Source organism: Triturus cristatus, chromosome 8 (genome assembly GCF_964204655.1).
Source record: "Triturus cristatus chromosome 8, aTriCri1.1, whole genome shotgun sequence".
Taxonomy (NCBI): Eukaryota; Metazoa; Chordata; class Amphibia; order Caudata; family Salamandridae; genus Triturus; species Triturus cristatus.
In genome coordinates, this window is record NC_140591.1 from 1,672,291,772 (window position 1) to 1,672,305,923 (window position 14,152).

At 48.2% G+C, this 14,152-nt stretch overlaps 1 protein-coding gene across 1 annotated transcript in view; it reads left to right on the forward strand.

The window, feature by feature from the left end:
- Positions 1-7,087: 7,087 nt before the first annotated feature.
- LOC146808561 (vomeronasal type-2 receptor 26-like) overlaps positions 7,088-14,152 on the forward strand; it is a 58,239-nt gene continuing 51,174 nt past the window's right edge. Inside the window, exons 1-2 of the mRNA XM_085624009.1 lie at positions 7,088-7,120; positions 13,440-13,560. Coding sequence (XP_085480135.1) covers positions 7,088-7,120; positions 13,440-13,560 — 154 coding nt within the window. The remainder of the gene's footprint in view (positions 7,121-13,439; positions 13,561-14,152) is intronic.

Sequence of the window (14,152 nt, forward strand, 5' to 3'; positions counted from 1 at the left end):
CTGTTGGGGTGGGGGTACGCTCCATACGTACGCGGGTGAGGGTACGGGTCGTACTTACATTGTTGGGGGGGTACGCTCCATACGTATGCGGGTGGGGGTACGAGTCGTACTTACACTGTTGGGGTGGGGGTATGCTCCATACTTATGCGGGTGGGTACGGGTCGTACTTACACTGTTGGGGTGGGGCTACGCTCCATACGTATGCGGGTGGGTACGGGTCGTACTTACACTGTTGGGGTGGGGGTACGCTCCATACGTACGCGGGTGGGTACGGGTCGTACTTACACTGTTGGGGTGGGGGTACGCTCCATACGTACGTGGGTGGGTACGGGTCGTACTTACACTGTTGGGGTGGGGCTAGGCTCCATACGTACGCGGGTGGGGGTACGAGTCGTACTTACACTGTTGGCGTGTGGGTACGCTCCATGCATACGGGGTGGGGGTAGGGTGCGTACATATCCGTCCCCACGCTATGTGATGCTTGTGCGGGCCATACCCAGGCCTTTGCCACGTGGGTACGAGCCGTCCCGCCATTGTTGGGGTGACGTGGGTGTGGGCGTGGTTCGACTCGTACCCACGCTCTTGAGGCGTGGGTACGGGACGTACCTGTCTGGTTGTGTTGCCTGTTCGCGTCGTGACGGACTTCCGTTGTGGCGGTCGCTGGCTTATCTGGACACGCCCCCACCCCCTCGTAGTGACCAGGGCATGGGAGTCAGGTATGTCCAGGGCATGTGTGCTGTGTGACTTTGGTGGGGGGTTTGTGGCCTGCCCTGGTCCTGCCACCCCCACCCCACCCCACTTTCCCCCCTCCCTTAGTTGTTCTGACCTACTGCGGCATCTGCGTCCGAACCTGTAGAGGAGGTCGACTGCTATGAGGGCCGGGATGACTCGTAGGTTCGGGTCCATGTCTGTCCGTCGCGTACTGGTCCTCCTTGTTCGCGTCGTCCTGTCGCGTACTGGTTTTCCTTGTTCGCGTCGTCCTGTCTGTCCGTCGCGTACTGGTACTCCTTGTTCGCGTCGTCCTGTCGCGTACTGGTCCTCCTTGTTCGCGTCGTCCTGTCTGTCCGTCGCGTACTGGTAGTCCTTGTTCGCGTCGTCCTGATTTCCCGGCAGTTTTTGGCTGCCGGAAAATATTCACCGTGCGGGATGACATCGGTGCGAATCGTAATTCCTGGTTCGTGAATGGCAGGCTGCGAGCGTCCCGACGTCAGGTCGGCGCTTTCCCGGATCGCATTTGTAGGTTTATTTTGTTCGGTCGGGGTTTTTTACGATTCGTACGGAAATGGTGTTTCCGTGCGAATCGTAATTCCATGTTTGTAAATTTTGACGACCGGGTACGCGTCGGACGGAGAATATGCTCCGTCCGACGGTTCGTACCCGGTTTTTACAGGATCGTAATCGGCGCCATAATGTTCGTCAAACCTAGAGATTAAACACCTCTTACATATGCACCTCTTACATTTGCACCTAGAATACTTTGCATTCCATAAAACTCTTATTCGAATTTCTTTACTATCAGGTTTACTAGAAATTGAGATAAGGTAAATATTTACCTATTAGGTCAATCTACTTAGTATTTCCTCATCAGTCTTGTCTCCACAATCTTATTCAATCTAGTGAATCTGCTTGATTAACACTCTTTAGAACATATGAACACAAATGGACAGTGTAATGGAAATAATGGTTTCTATACAATCGATAGGATTATCATTTAGTGGTCTTAATAAAATGTAATCTATACTCACATATTTAAACACGATGTTTATCTTAAACTAATCCAGCAAGTCAATGCAAAATCATCATAATCGAACCCTCCATGATAAACGTAGTTATAATTGCAGGTAAGTAAACAATTAAATAAATAAAACGAATTTCGTAGCGCGTGCTGCTTCGCAAAATGCGATGCAGCACGCGCTACGAAATTTGTTTTATTTATTTAATTGTTTACTTACCTGTAATTATCCATATTCCGGTTTTTAGATCCCCCCACCCTGCCCCTCCCCCGCCCCGCCTTACTGCCCCACGGAACTCCCTCCACGGGCCGCTGCTGCCCCCAGGTGAGGAAATCGTGGTAGGGAACGCTAAATCTCAGTCGTGCTCATCCGCTCGCATATTGTGGATTCTCACAGGAGACAAAATTCCACCACTAGCGATTGGCAGAATTTGGCCAGAACTTAGCGTTAAAGAGTATCACGTAGTGACCAAAATTCCACCGATTCCCACCTTAAATGTAACACGTTTTAGATAAATCAGCGAATCATAGATCACATTTAAGTCCATAACACAATCCCATCCTTGAGATAGCGCCTAACATCTTCTGCAATATTGTAAAATTTCAACCATAAGTCTTTCACCAGTGAATATGCCTAGGTTCATCAATAGATCTACAACAGAAGAACCTTGAGATTTGCAACAGTTAGGAACACTAGAAAGTTTGTCTGCCATACACAAGAATTTGGAAAAATCCCATCATATCACTTGTCTTTGCTTCTGCAGAGCCGTAGAAAGTAAAATTACACAGAAGAACAAGATGAGAGGGGAAAGTGCAGGAGTGAACAAGAAACAGCAACTATGGTAACAAAAATTGAGTTTTCAGTAAATTGTGGCATAATGACATTACATTAAATAATGCACTTTTGTATGCCATGTTAAACTCTTTTCAACTGTAATCATATTAATTCAGCATTTACGTATTGGATCCATTCTAAAAACATTATTCAATAGCATAATTTAGTCACATAAATATGAATCTAACAACACGCTTCTCCTTTGATGGATATATTATTTACAATAAGAACAGGCATTGGCATGGCCAATAGGTCTCGCCTTTAGGACCTTATAAGTGTTTAGCCATGCAACAGTTGCATAACTAAATACTTATAAGGTCCCAAAAGCGAGACCTATTGGCTACGAGACCTAAAAAGGACCCCCCTAATGATGGACACCTGAAGGGGGCATATGATCATGAACAGTCCTCAGCCGGATGTTCCGGTTCAGCTTTCTAGCTGTTTGGTGGAACACCTGGCAGCCAGACATGTGTTCCGTATGTTCTGGTAAATGTTTATTTCACTCCAGCTAATGACATTCACAATCTCTTGATCCAAATTTTGATCGATTTCTTTAGTAAATTGTAGGATACCTACAGGTCATACGATGGAAAGAAGGCGATAAAAAAGGACATAATTGGGCATAATGGTTAAGATATGTTGCACTTCCGCTGTCTCCGCTTGAGGCTGCCTAGCGCCAATGCAGGCTCCTTGGTGTCATGCTGCAAGGGTGCCTGCGTGAAGAGCAGGATTGTATTGTGCAACAAGGAACCCCTTACTGCATATAACAATCCTTAGAGGCTAAGTGCATCACACAAAGCAAAAGGAAATAACAAGGAGAACGCAAACCCAGGTTTATAGACTTGGTAATCCTGGGATGGTATCAAAATCCATCTGTGGATGCAGAGCAATGCCCATGTTCCACCCATGCTCCACCCATGCTCCACCCATGCTCTACCCATGGAGCCCCTCGCAACACAAAGTTACGCAAGGCAGCACTATGCGTTGCCTTTCATTTCTTTGCATTTAAGAAATCATGCAAAGTGGATTTGGGTGGATTACACAAAATGGAAACAATAATTTTGCATTGGGGCTACGTCACAAAAGTGAAGCAACCCCAATGCAAAATCTTAATAAATATGCCCTATGGCACATAAGGGCCAATCACAATTTCTTAATAAATATGTCTCACTACACATCAGAAAGGTGCATAGGAAAGACAGACAGGGCTGGTGTGTGGATTTGGAAGTGTATTAAAAATACATCAAGGCACATCACTGAGAAATTGTGGATGCCTGTCACAACATTAAAATCAAATTAAAATAGTGTCCCCATTATGGAATCCCACAAAAGATTCTGTTCCTTTATAGCACCCTGTTACACTCACACATGGTGAACATCTGCTCCATGCGGGACATCCGTCATTCGTGATTCTCAATTATGAGCATTCATATCCCCTCAGATGCTTAAACTCAAGCGAGCAGTCGCACTTGAATTCTCACATATATTTGTCACCCAGAGAATGCACAAAATGTTACCAACCAGTGTTAATTAATACCTAGCACAGACATGGGACCAAGCATACTTTAAAAGATATAAGCCATGAAATAAAATAGGCTTTTACTGGGGAGAAATTAAAATTCCCATTAGCTGGAAAGATCATAATCATAAGTCATACATAGTTCAGAGTGTTCAGAAGTTAAAAAAATACTTTAAGAACATGAAATACCCTTTGTATCAGGATAGGAAATAGAGGAAAGGACCTGTTTATGCAGCTCGACTGAAATGGTATATCATGTAACTGACCAGAGTACCTTGGCTGAGGTAAAGCTCAGCATAGGGAGCAGTGTATAAGTGTTGTGGACTGTTGAAATCTGTTTCCTATATTCAGAGATATCACACCACCAAGCCAGCGCTTAACTTGGGCCGGTGGTTTGCAGTGCTCAGCACTTAATTGTCAATACCGGTATTTATGACAGCCAGCCACATGGTGGCGCTGTTTGCCCAACTTTGTGTTGAACACAACAACAGTTGTTAATTCTATATGCATTAAAAAATGACTAATACCCAGTGCCTTATCTAGAAATGTTGCTGACCGTGGCAGCCCCTGCATTTGCCGCCCTGTGACGCTCCCCAAATTCTTTGCCACCTGGGGCGGACTACCCGCTATTGCTACACCACTGCTAATATCTTCCAACCAAAGTAATAAAGATAGCTTGGGTGGCGGGTATTAGTCATGTTTAATGTATAAAAAGTGTGAACTGTCATTAGTAGCGCAATGGATGGTGCAAGCTGCTGTTGTGTTCTGACTAGGCCTTGGCTAAAATTCCGTTCCGCTCACGGAAATTGCGATAATTTGACATTTTCGCGTTCCGCGGAGAGCGCGAAAATGTCAAAATTTCCGCAATCCGCATTTTCCCGGAAATTTTTTGCTTGCTCGCGCTGTAAAATAATACATTCTCGCGTGCGCTGGATCGCCTTACCTGAATCCCCGCGTTCGCCGACAAGTTTTCCCGATCCGGTCGCGTTCTCCATGAGATGTTGGATTGTTAGTAGCCATTCGCGCTGTCTCGCGACAGTTCGCGCCCGCAGTAACGTCATTCTTCGCGCGATCACGTCTTTCTTCTCGCGATCATGCACCGCGAGACAAGTGAAAACAAGATGGCCGTGCTCGCGAGCAACCGCATGGGTAAGTTGGCGAGCCGCGACCACGCAGAAAATACCGCGAACGGGCAAGAAAAAAACATCTGCATCTTCGCGATATTTGCGCGTGTTTGCGGAGATTTTTAAAATTTCCGCGATAATTTGTGAAAGTGAATTTTGCAAATTCAGCCCACCCCTAGTCCTGACAAGGCCCCTGGCACTTATCTCTTTACAAATTAAGCACTGCCACCAACCTACTGAAATACCAGAATTTCACATACCATGTATGATGATGTCTTCTGGCTAGAGCTGGGCCACTGGAAAAGACATGGCAGCAGGCTCAAGTGAAGAGTCTGATGAAGGTAAAGTTTTTATATAAAATCAGGAAACAGAAGAGTATGCCACAGAGCGCTGTCCAGGAGGCTGCTCAGAACATGATACCACCTTCATTAAACAAACTCAGGACCACAAAGATGTCATTGCTGGAGTATTTCTTCAATTAAATAATATAACTGCGTTTATACTTAACCAATTGTAAAAGTTTCAGAGGGGTCTTGTGGAAAAGTTCAGTTCCAAATAATGAGGAAGTGGCAAACAATGGATTCTCACAGAAAAAGCTGGAGTGAAACTGGAGGAATCCAATAACATATTTGATTTTGTTAGACTTTGTTGTGCCATCTGGTACCTAGCCTATCATTGGTGGCAAAGAGTACAAGGTTGGTTCAGATGGTGCAGGTTCAACCTCAAGAAGATTTTATTCTTGTATGTCACCGAATTGTGCACAAAATATTGTATGACACAAACGACATTTCCAAAATATAGTTTACAAAAATATCCTCTTTGGGAAGTCACTGCCTCACTCTGAATCAAGATGCTAATGGTAAACTCAGCTTTACCTTAGGTTGTCATTGAGAACTGATGTCCAGTGTGTTTTATACTCAACAAGTACTAACTTTTTATTTAGCAGGGACACACTTAAATACCCCCTAAAGATGGCTGATCTCCAAGCAGAATGACAGCTTGACCCTTAATCTTCTCGCCGATGACAAGTCTCCACAACCACAATTCACTTTCCAAGGTCATATCAAGCAAACCCAGGATAACTGTACCAGATGAGCCTCCTACAATGTATAAAACAATGCACCCAACCCTATTAAATTTAAGCCTGGGCAGAGCACTACGCTACGCTCGCGTAGTTTGCGAAGTTCGCGCTATTTCGCACTGCGCGAACTGCACGTAGCACAGTGCGAACACGCGTAGCGTAGTGTTGCGTAGTGCTGCGGTCATTTTTTGCTTGCTCGCGGTCCTCAACGTCAAGTTGGCGACCGCGAGCAAGCAAAATGACATCCCGGCGAGACTTTTTCCTTGTTCGCGATCAGCAACATCAAGTTGGCGATCGCGAGCATGGAAAATAAACCTCCCGGCGAGATTCTCAACGCGAGGAGGTCAGGTTTCTCATTGCGAGTGGTCGCGTATGCTCGCGACCGCTCGCGATGAGAAACTACCAGTTCGCGTTGAGAAAGCTGCCGCTCGAGTAAAAATCTACTCGAGCAGCAGAAAACGACAGCTCGCACTGTGCAAGATGCCATTTTCAATGATTGCACAGTGCCGGTTGTTTGTCCGCACTGTGCAATCATTGAAAACGACATCTGGCACAGTGCGAACAAGGTACTACGCAATTCGCGAAGTGCTACGCGTAGCTCGCGAAGTGCGAACTGCACTTTGCGTAGCTTCGCGAAGTGCTACTTCGCGAACTACGCCCAGGGTTAATTAAATTGGCTATACCACAATGGCATAACGAAACTTGAGGGGGACCCCCTGCAAGTTAAATGGAGGGGCCCCCTATGCTTCGGACCCATTCAAGCCTGCTGTCTGTGCACAGTGCTAGAGGGGCCCCCATGGAGCACAGTGGCCCCCATACTGTGGAGGATGTAAGGGCTATTGTTAAACCACTGCTCTACCATACAAACTCTTCTATTCTCCTGTGTCAAGGGGGCCTTGGGCTGTTGACAGACATTTTAGACTCCTCCATTGTCCCCTTTAGGTTTACCTTGAATGCAGCTGCTCACCTGGGGCCAGAGTTACAAATCCCTTGCTTTGCTGTTGCGTCATGCAGGTGACAGAGGGCAACACAAGGACTTAAATCAGATTTACTAAGACATTCAGAGGCACATTGCGTTGCTTAGTAAATCTGGAGTGACACAAGGCAGCACACATCCACCCATGGATTTTGGTGCATTCCCATATTTACTAAGACTAGTATTTCAATGCCTGTCTCTACACACAAGAAAGACTCTCACGCAGGCACTAGTGGTGAGCTGCTTAGATATGGCAATGAGCTCATGGCAGTGGCCAATGACTCTCTCCTGTCTAGACTTCAGTTATCCCGAACACCGTGGCCCGACTTGTCCTTAAACTTCCTTCACGCACACCTTCTGTACCAACGCTTAAAGCACTGCATTGGCTTCCCATTAGAAAGTGAGTGACTTTCAACCTTCTGTGACTATTACACAGAGCTTTGTCAGGGAGAGGACAGAGCGGACGAAGCTGGGGAACCGGGTTTGAGTCTTGGCAACAACGCTCAACATCCTGTGATTCTGGGCAAATCACTTAATTTCCCTGTGCCTAACAAAAATGAATGTGGTCTTCTGTAACTAAACTGGTGCTCATGTAAAGTGCTCTGATACCCGATGTCTCAGGTCTAGTTCACCCTATATAAAACTCTGGAAAAAAAAAGGACCGATGTATCTCCCAACCATACTGTCAATTTTCTACTCCACCAGAATTCTGAGCTCTAAGGATCAATTCTTGCTCTGCCCACGTTGTATTCACACAGTTAGGCAGGGTGGTAGATCCTTTTCTCATCTGACCCTCTTCATTGGAACAGGCTTCCACTTCACATTCGCATATGCTCTGATTCTGCATCTTTCAAGAAGCTGCTTAAAACTTTGCTTTTCTGACCAAGAAGCTACGAAAGATCAGGCCTCTTGCCCTCTTTTAACTTGGGAATGTGTGTGTGGGGGTGATTTGTTGTGCTATATTAAGTCTTTACAACATAACATAGGAATGCGTCAAAATGCTTTGCATTCCTGACAGGGGTGTAACGAGGAGAAATATCCCTATTTCTTCTTGCTATTTCCTGTTTGCTTCATGTGCTGCATTCTTCAGCACATGTAGAAAGAGGAAAATGCCTGAGAATTGATTTTTGTGCAGAAAGGTGCCCCTTCCTGCACAAAAAACAATCTTGTCTGCAGTGGCCGCACTCATGTCCTACGATGCAAGGGTGCCTGCGTTGGAGCTAGGCTACTGCAGTGGTGCCAGCCCAGGGAGAAAGGACAAGAATGTGCTGTGTTGCATAAACAGAGTGCATTCCTACCCCCTCATTTTGGTGTAGGACAGCACAGTAAGGTGCCTTGCTGCGCTGTCCTACGCCAAAATACCGTAAATGAGGTCCTTTGGGCAGATTGGATCCATTGAAAAGTTGGGGGGCACCATTATGTCTGAATGGCCAATACAGAAGTATTAGCGGGCCCTGGGAGCCAGGCTCTCTTGTTCACATGTTAGACTGTAGTGGCTGTGTGCACCACCAGAGTGGGAAGAGCTGGGACAGGGCGAGGGTGTGGCCGTACTGAAAGAGTAGGGTCTTTACTCTACGAGTAACAAAGGACAGACAGACAACCTTGCATCTGAAGAGAAAGTAGCCTCCCTGGCGAGATGAGACTGGACTCACAAGGAGTATTGCTGCCATCCAGCTCTAACAAGCACAGCTTTGGGGACTGCTGCCTAGAGAGAGAAATCTTGGCTTCTTGGGAGTTTTTCAAGGCCTTTTGATCCTCTGCAATACCCGGTAGGGACGCTGGCATTCCTGCTCTCATGGGCCATCGGTCACCAGCCGCTTTCATCCCTTTGTGAGCACTGTGACACTGCCTCTGTGCTCGTGTGGCAACCACTGCCAAGCGCCACCTTGGTCATCTTCCTCTCCCTGCCCCATACCAAGCACAGTAGGCCAAGCGCTAGCTGAATGTGAGGCTGCTTCGAGGCTCAGCAAAGGAAGTGACATATCCGAGCACCAGAAAAAAGAGCCCTTAAGAGACAACACTTTATGAGCAAACACAGAGAACTCACAATTTACACCAAGATCTGATGCAGAGCGCCCACTCCCGTGCTGGGTAGAAGCCTCACAATTTACACCAAGACCTGATGCAGAGGCACACTCCCATGCTGGGTAGAAGCCTCACAATTTACACCAAGACCTGATGCAGAGGCACACTCCCGTGCTGGGTAGAAGCCTCACAATTTACACCAAGACCTGATGCAGAGCGCACACACCCATGTGGGTAGAAGCCTCACAATTTACACCAAGACCTGATGCAGAGACACACTCGCATGCTGGGTAGAAGCCTCAACATTTGCATAAAGACCTGATGCAGAGGCACACTCCCATGCTGGGTAGAAGCCTCACAATTTACACAAAGACCTGATGCAGAGCGCACACTCCTGTGCTGGGTAGAAGCCTCACAATTTGCATCCATACCTGATGCAGAGAAACACTCCCGTGCTGGGTAGAAGCCTCACAATTTACACCAAGACCTGATGCAGAGCGCACACTCCCGTGCTGGGTAGAAGCCTCACAATTAATTTACACCAAGACCTGTTGCAGAGGCACACTCCCGTGCTGGGTAGAAGCTTCACAATTTACACCAGGACCTGATGCAGAGCGCACACTCCCGTGCTGGATAGAAGCCTCACAATTTACACCAGGACCTGATGCAGAGCGCACACTCCCGTGCTGGTTAGAAGCCTCACAATTTACATCAAGACCTGATGCAGAGCGCACACTCCCATGCTGGGTAGAAGCCTCACAATTTGCATCAAGACCTGATGCAGAGCGCGCATTCCCGTGCTGTGTAGAAACCTCATAATTTACATCAAGACCTGATGCAGAGCGCACAGTCCCATGCTGGGTAGAAGCCTCACAATTTACACCAAGACCTGATGCAGAGCGCACACTCCCGTGTGGGTAGAAGCCTCACAATTTGCATCAAGACCTGATGCAGAGCGCACACTCCCGTGCTGGGTAGAAGCCTCACAATTTACACCAAGATCTGATGCAGAGCGCACACTCTCCTGCTGGGCAGAAGCCTCACAATTTACACCAAGACCTGATGCAGAGCGCACACTCCCATGCTGGGTAGAAGCCTCACAATTTACACCAAGACCTGATGCAGAGCGCACACTCCCGTGGTGGGAAGAAGCCTCACAATTTACACCAAGACCTGATGCAGGGCGCACACTCCCGTGCTGGGAAGAAGCCTCACAATTTACACCAAGACCTGATGCAGAGCGCACACTCCCCTGCTGGGCAGAAGCCTCACAATTTACACCAAGAACTGATGCAGAGCGCACACTGCCGTGTGGGTAGAAGCCTCACAATTTACACCAAGACCTGATGTAGAGCGCACACTCCCGTGCTGGGTAGAAGCCTCACAATTTACACCAAGACCTGATGCAGAGCGCACACTCCCCTGCTGGGCAGAAGCCTCAAAATTTACACCAAGAACTGATGCAGAGCGCACACTGCCGTGTGGGTAGAAGCCTCACAATTTACACCAAGACCTGATGCAGAGCGCACACTCCCGTGCTGGGTAGAAGCCTCACAATTTACACCAAGACCTGATGCAGAGCGCACACTCTCCTGCTGGGCAGAAGCCTCACAATTTACACCAAGACCTGATGCAGAGCGCACACTCCCATGCTGGGTAGAAGCCTCACAATTTACACCAAGACCTGATGCAGAGCGCACGCTCCCGTGCTGGGAAGAAGCCTCACAATTTACACCAAGACCTGATGCAGGGCACACACTCCCGTGCTGGGAAGAAGCCTCACAATTTACACCAAGACCTGATGCAGAGCGCACACTCCCCTGCTGGGCAGAAGCCTCACAATTTACACCAGGAACTGATGCAGAGCGCACACTGCCGTGTGGGTAGAAGCCTCACAATTTACACCAAGACCTGATGCAGAGAGCACACTCCCCTGCTGGGCAGAAGCCTCACAATTTACACCAAGACCTGATGCAGGGCGCACACTCCCGTGCTGGGAAGAAGCCTCACAATTTACACCAAGACCTGATGCAGAGCACACACTCCCCTGCTGGGCAGAAGCCTCACAATTTACACCAAGAACTGATACAGAGCGCACACTGCCGTGTGGGTAGAAGCCTCACAATTTACACCAAGACCTGATGCAGAGCGCACACTCCCCTGCTGGGCAGAAGCCTCACAATTTACACCAAGAACTGATGCAGAGGCACACTCCCGTGCTGGGTAGAAGCCTCACAATTTACACCAAGACCTGATGCAGAGCGCACACTCCCGCGCTGGGTAGAAGCCTCACAATTTACACCAAGACCTGATGCAGAGCGCACACTCCCGTGCTTGGCAGAAGCCTCACAATTTACACCAAGAACTGATGCAGAGCACACACTGCCGTGTGGGTAGAAGCCTCACAATTTACACCAAGACCTGATGCAGAGCGCACACTCCCCTGCTGGGCAGAAGCCTCACAATTTACACCAAGACCTGATGCAGAGGCACAATCCCGTGCTGGGCGGAAGCCTCACAATTTACACCAAGACCTGATGCAGAGCGCACACTCCCGCGCTGGGTAGAAGCCTCACAATTTACACCAAGACCTGATGCAGAGCGCACACTCCCGCGCTGGGTAGAAGCCTCACAATTTACACCAAGACCTGATGCAGAGCGCACACTCCCGCGCTGGGTAGAAGCCTCACAATTTACACAAAGACCTGATGCAGAGCGCACACTCCCATGCTGGGTAGAAGCCTCACACTTTGCACCAAGACCTGATGCAGAGAAACACTCCCGTGCTGGGTAGAAGCCTCACAATTTACACCAAGACCTGATGCAGAGCGCACACTCCCGCGCTGGGTAGAAGCCTCACAATTTACACCAAGACCTGATCCAGAGGCACACTCCCGTGCTGGGTAGAAGCCTCACAATTTACACCAAGACCTGATGCAGAGCGCACACTCCCACGCTGGGTAGAAGCCTCACAATTTACACCAGGACCTGATGCAGAGACACACTCGCATGCTGGGTAGAAGCCTCAAAATTTGCATAAAGACCTGATGCAGAGGCACACTCCCATTCTGGGTAGAAGCCTCACAATTTACACCAAGACCTGATGCAGAGGCACACTCCCGTGCTGGGTAGAAGCCTCACAATTTACACCAAGACCTGATGCAGAGGCACACTCCCGTGCTGGGTAGAAGCCTCACAATTTACACCAAGACCTGATGCAGAGCGCACACTCCCGTGCTGGGTAGAAGCCTCACAATTTACACCAAGACCTGATACAGAGGCACACTCCAGTGCTGGGTAGAAGCTTCACAATTTACACCAAGACCAGATGCAGAGCGCACACTCCCACGCTGGGTAGAAGCCTCACAATCTACACCAAGACCTGATGCAGAGCGCACACTCCCGCGCTGGGTAGAAGCCTCACTATTTACACCAGGACCTGATGCAGAGCGCACACTGCCGTGTGGGTAGAAGCCTCACAATTTACACCAGGACCTGATGCAGAGTGACATTCCCGTGCTGGGTAGAAGCCTCACACTTTACACCAAGACCTGATGCAGAGGCACACTCCCGTGCTGGGTAGAAGCCTCACAATTTACACCAAGACCTGATGCAGAGCGCACACTCCCGTGCTGGGTAGAAGCCTCACAATTTACACCAAGACCTGATACAGAGGCACACTCCAGTGCTGGGTAGAAGCTTCACAATTTACACCAAGACCAGATGCAGAGCGCACACTCCCACGCTGGGTAGAAGCCTCACAATCTACACCAAGACCTGATGCAGAGCGCACACTCCCGCGCTGGGTAGAAGCCTCACTATTTACACCAGGACCTGATGCAGAGCGCACACTGCCGTGTGGGTAGAAGCATTCGCGCGCAGTGCCACTGTCTTGTTTTTGTTCAGAAAATAAAAGTCCTACACTCTCTAAAGTAATAGTGCTATTAGGGCAACCAGTCATTATGTGTCATTTAAGTGTGTGATTGTCTACTCTACACCACTCTCCAAGAGTAAACCTTGTCTTGAATGTTCAGCCTTGAATGGAGATTCCACAGGGACAAAGCTTCGTAGTAATGTTCTCTCCGTGCACCTTTGCATCTCACCTGTGATCCTTTACAGCAACATTCTCTATCTGTTCCTTGTGCAGGTCCCACACTCCGTGTGCAGTGAAACGTGTCTTCCTGGGCACAGAAAGGCAGCGAAGGAAGGGAAGCCCGTGTGCTGCTTCGAGTGCATTCTCTGCTCTGAAGGCGAGGTCACTGACCCTGGTGAGATGGCTTGTTCACAACACTTAAAAAATCATGTATAAATGATATGGCATTAAAAACAGAAGAATCAGCTTTAAATTATAATTGCCTCTTGCTCAAATAAATGTGGTTCTAAAATCAATTCTATTTCTTTCTTTTTATCAGCAGTTTTATAAGTTGCGAACCTGACTTACATAGATGCTTCTTGTAAGGAAGGTGGGTGGAAGGGAGATGAGCAGAACGAGGCGCTATATTTATAAAAGCACACACATGCCCTTAGTGATGAGACGATAGGATAATCTGGGAAGTGGAGCCAGCTGGGGGAGAGTAAGGTTGGAACAGAAAGGACTTTAATTACTTCTCGGAGGCTTGAAGAAGCTCGTAGGTCTGAGTGACTGTAAGGGGCATATTTACAAGCTGGCGATGAAAAATTATCGCCGCTTTTGCGGCCGTTTTCGGCCGAAAAGCGGTGATAATTTTATCGCCTAATTAGCAAGGTCACGCTAACGCGTGAAACCTTGCATTAGCGTGGGGATTCCTAACGCCCAGCTTTGCATCTCTAATGAGATGCAAAGTGGGCGTTCCTGACCTAACATGACAGGAGAAATGTCGC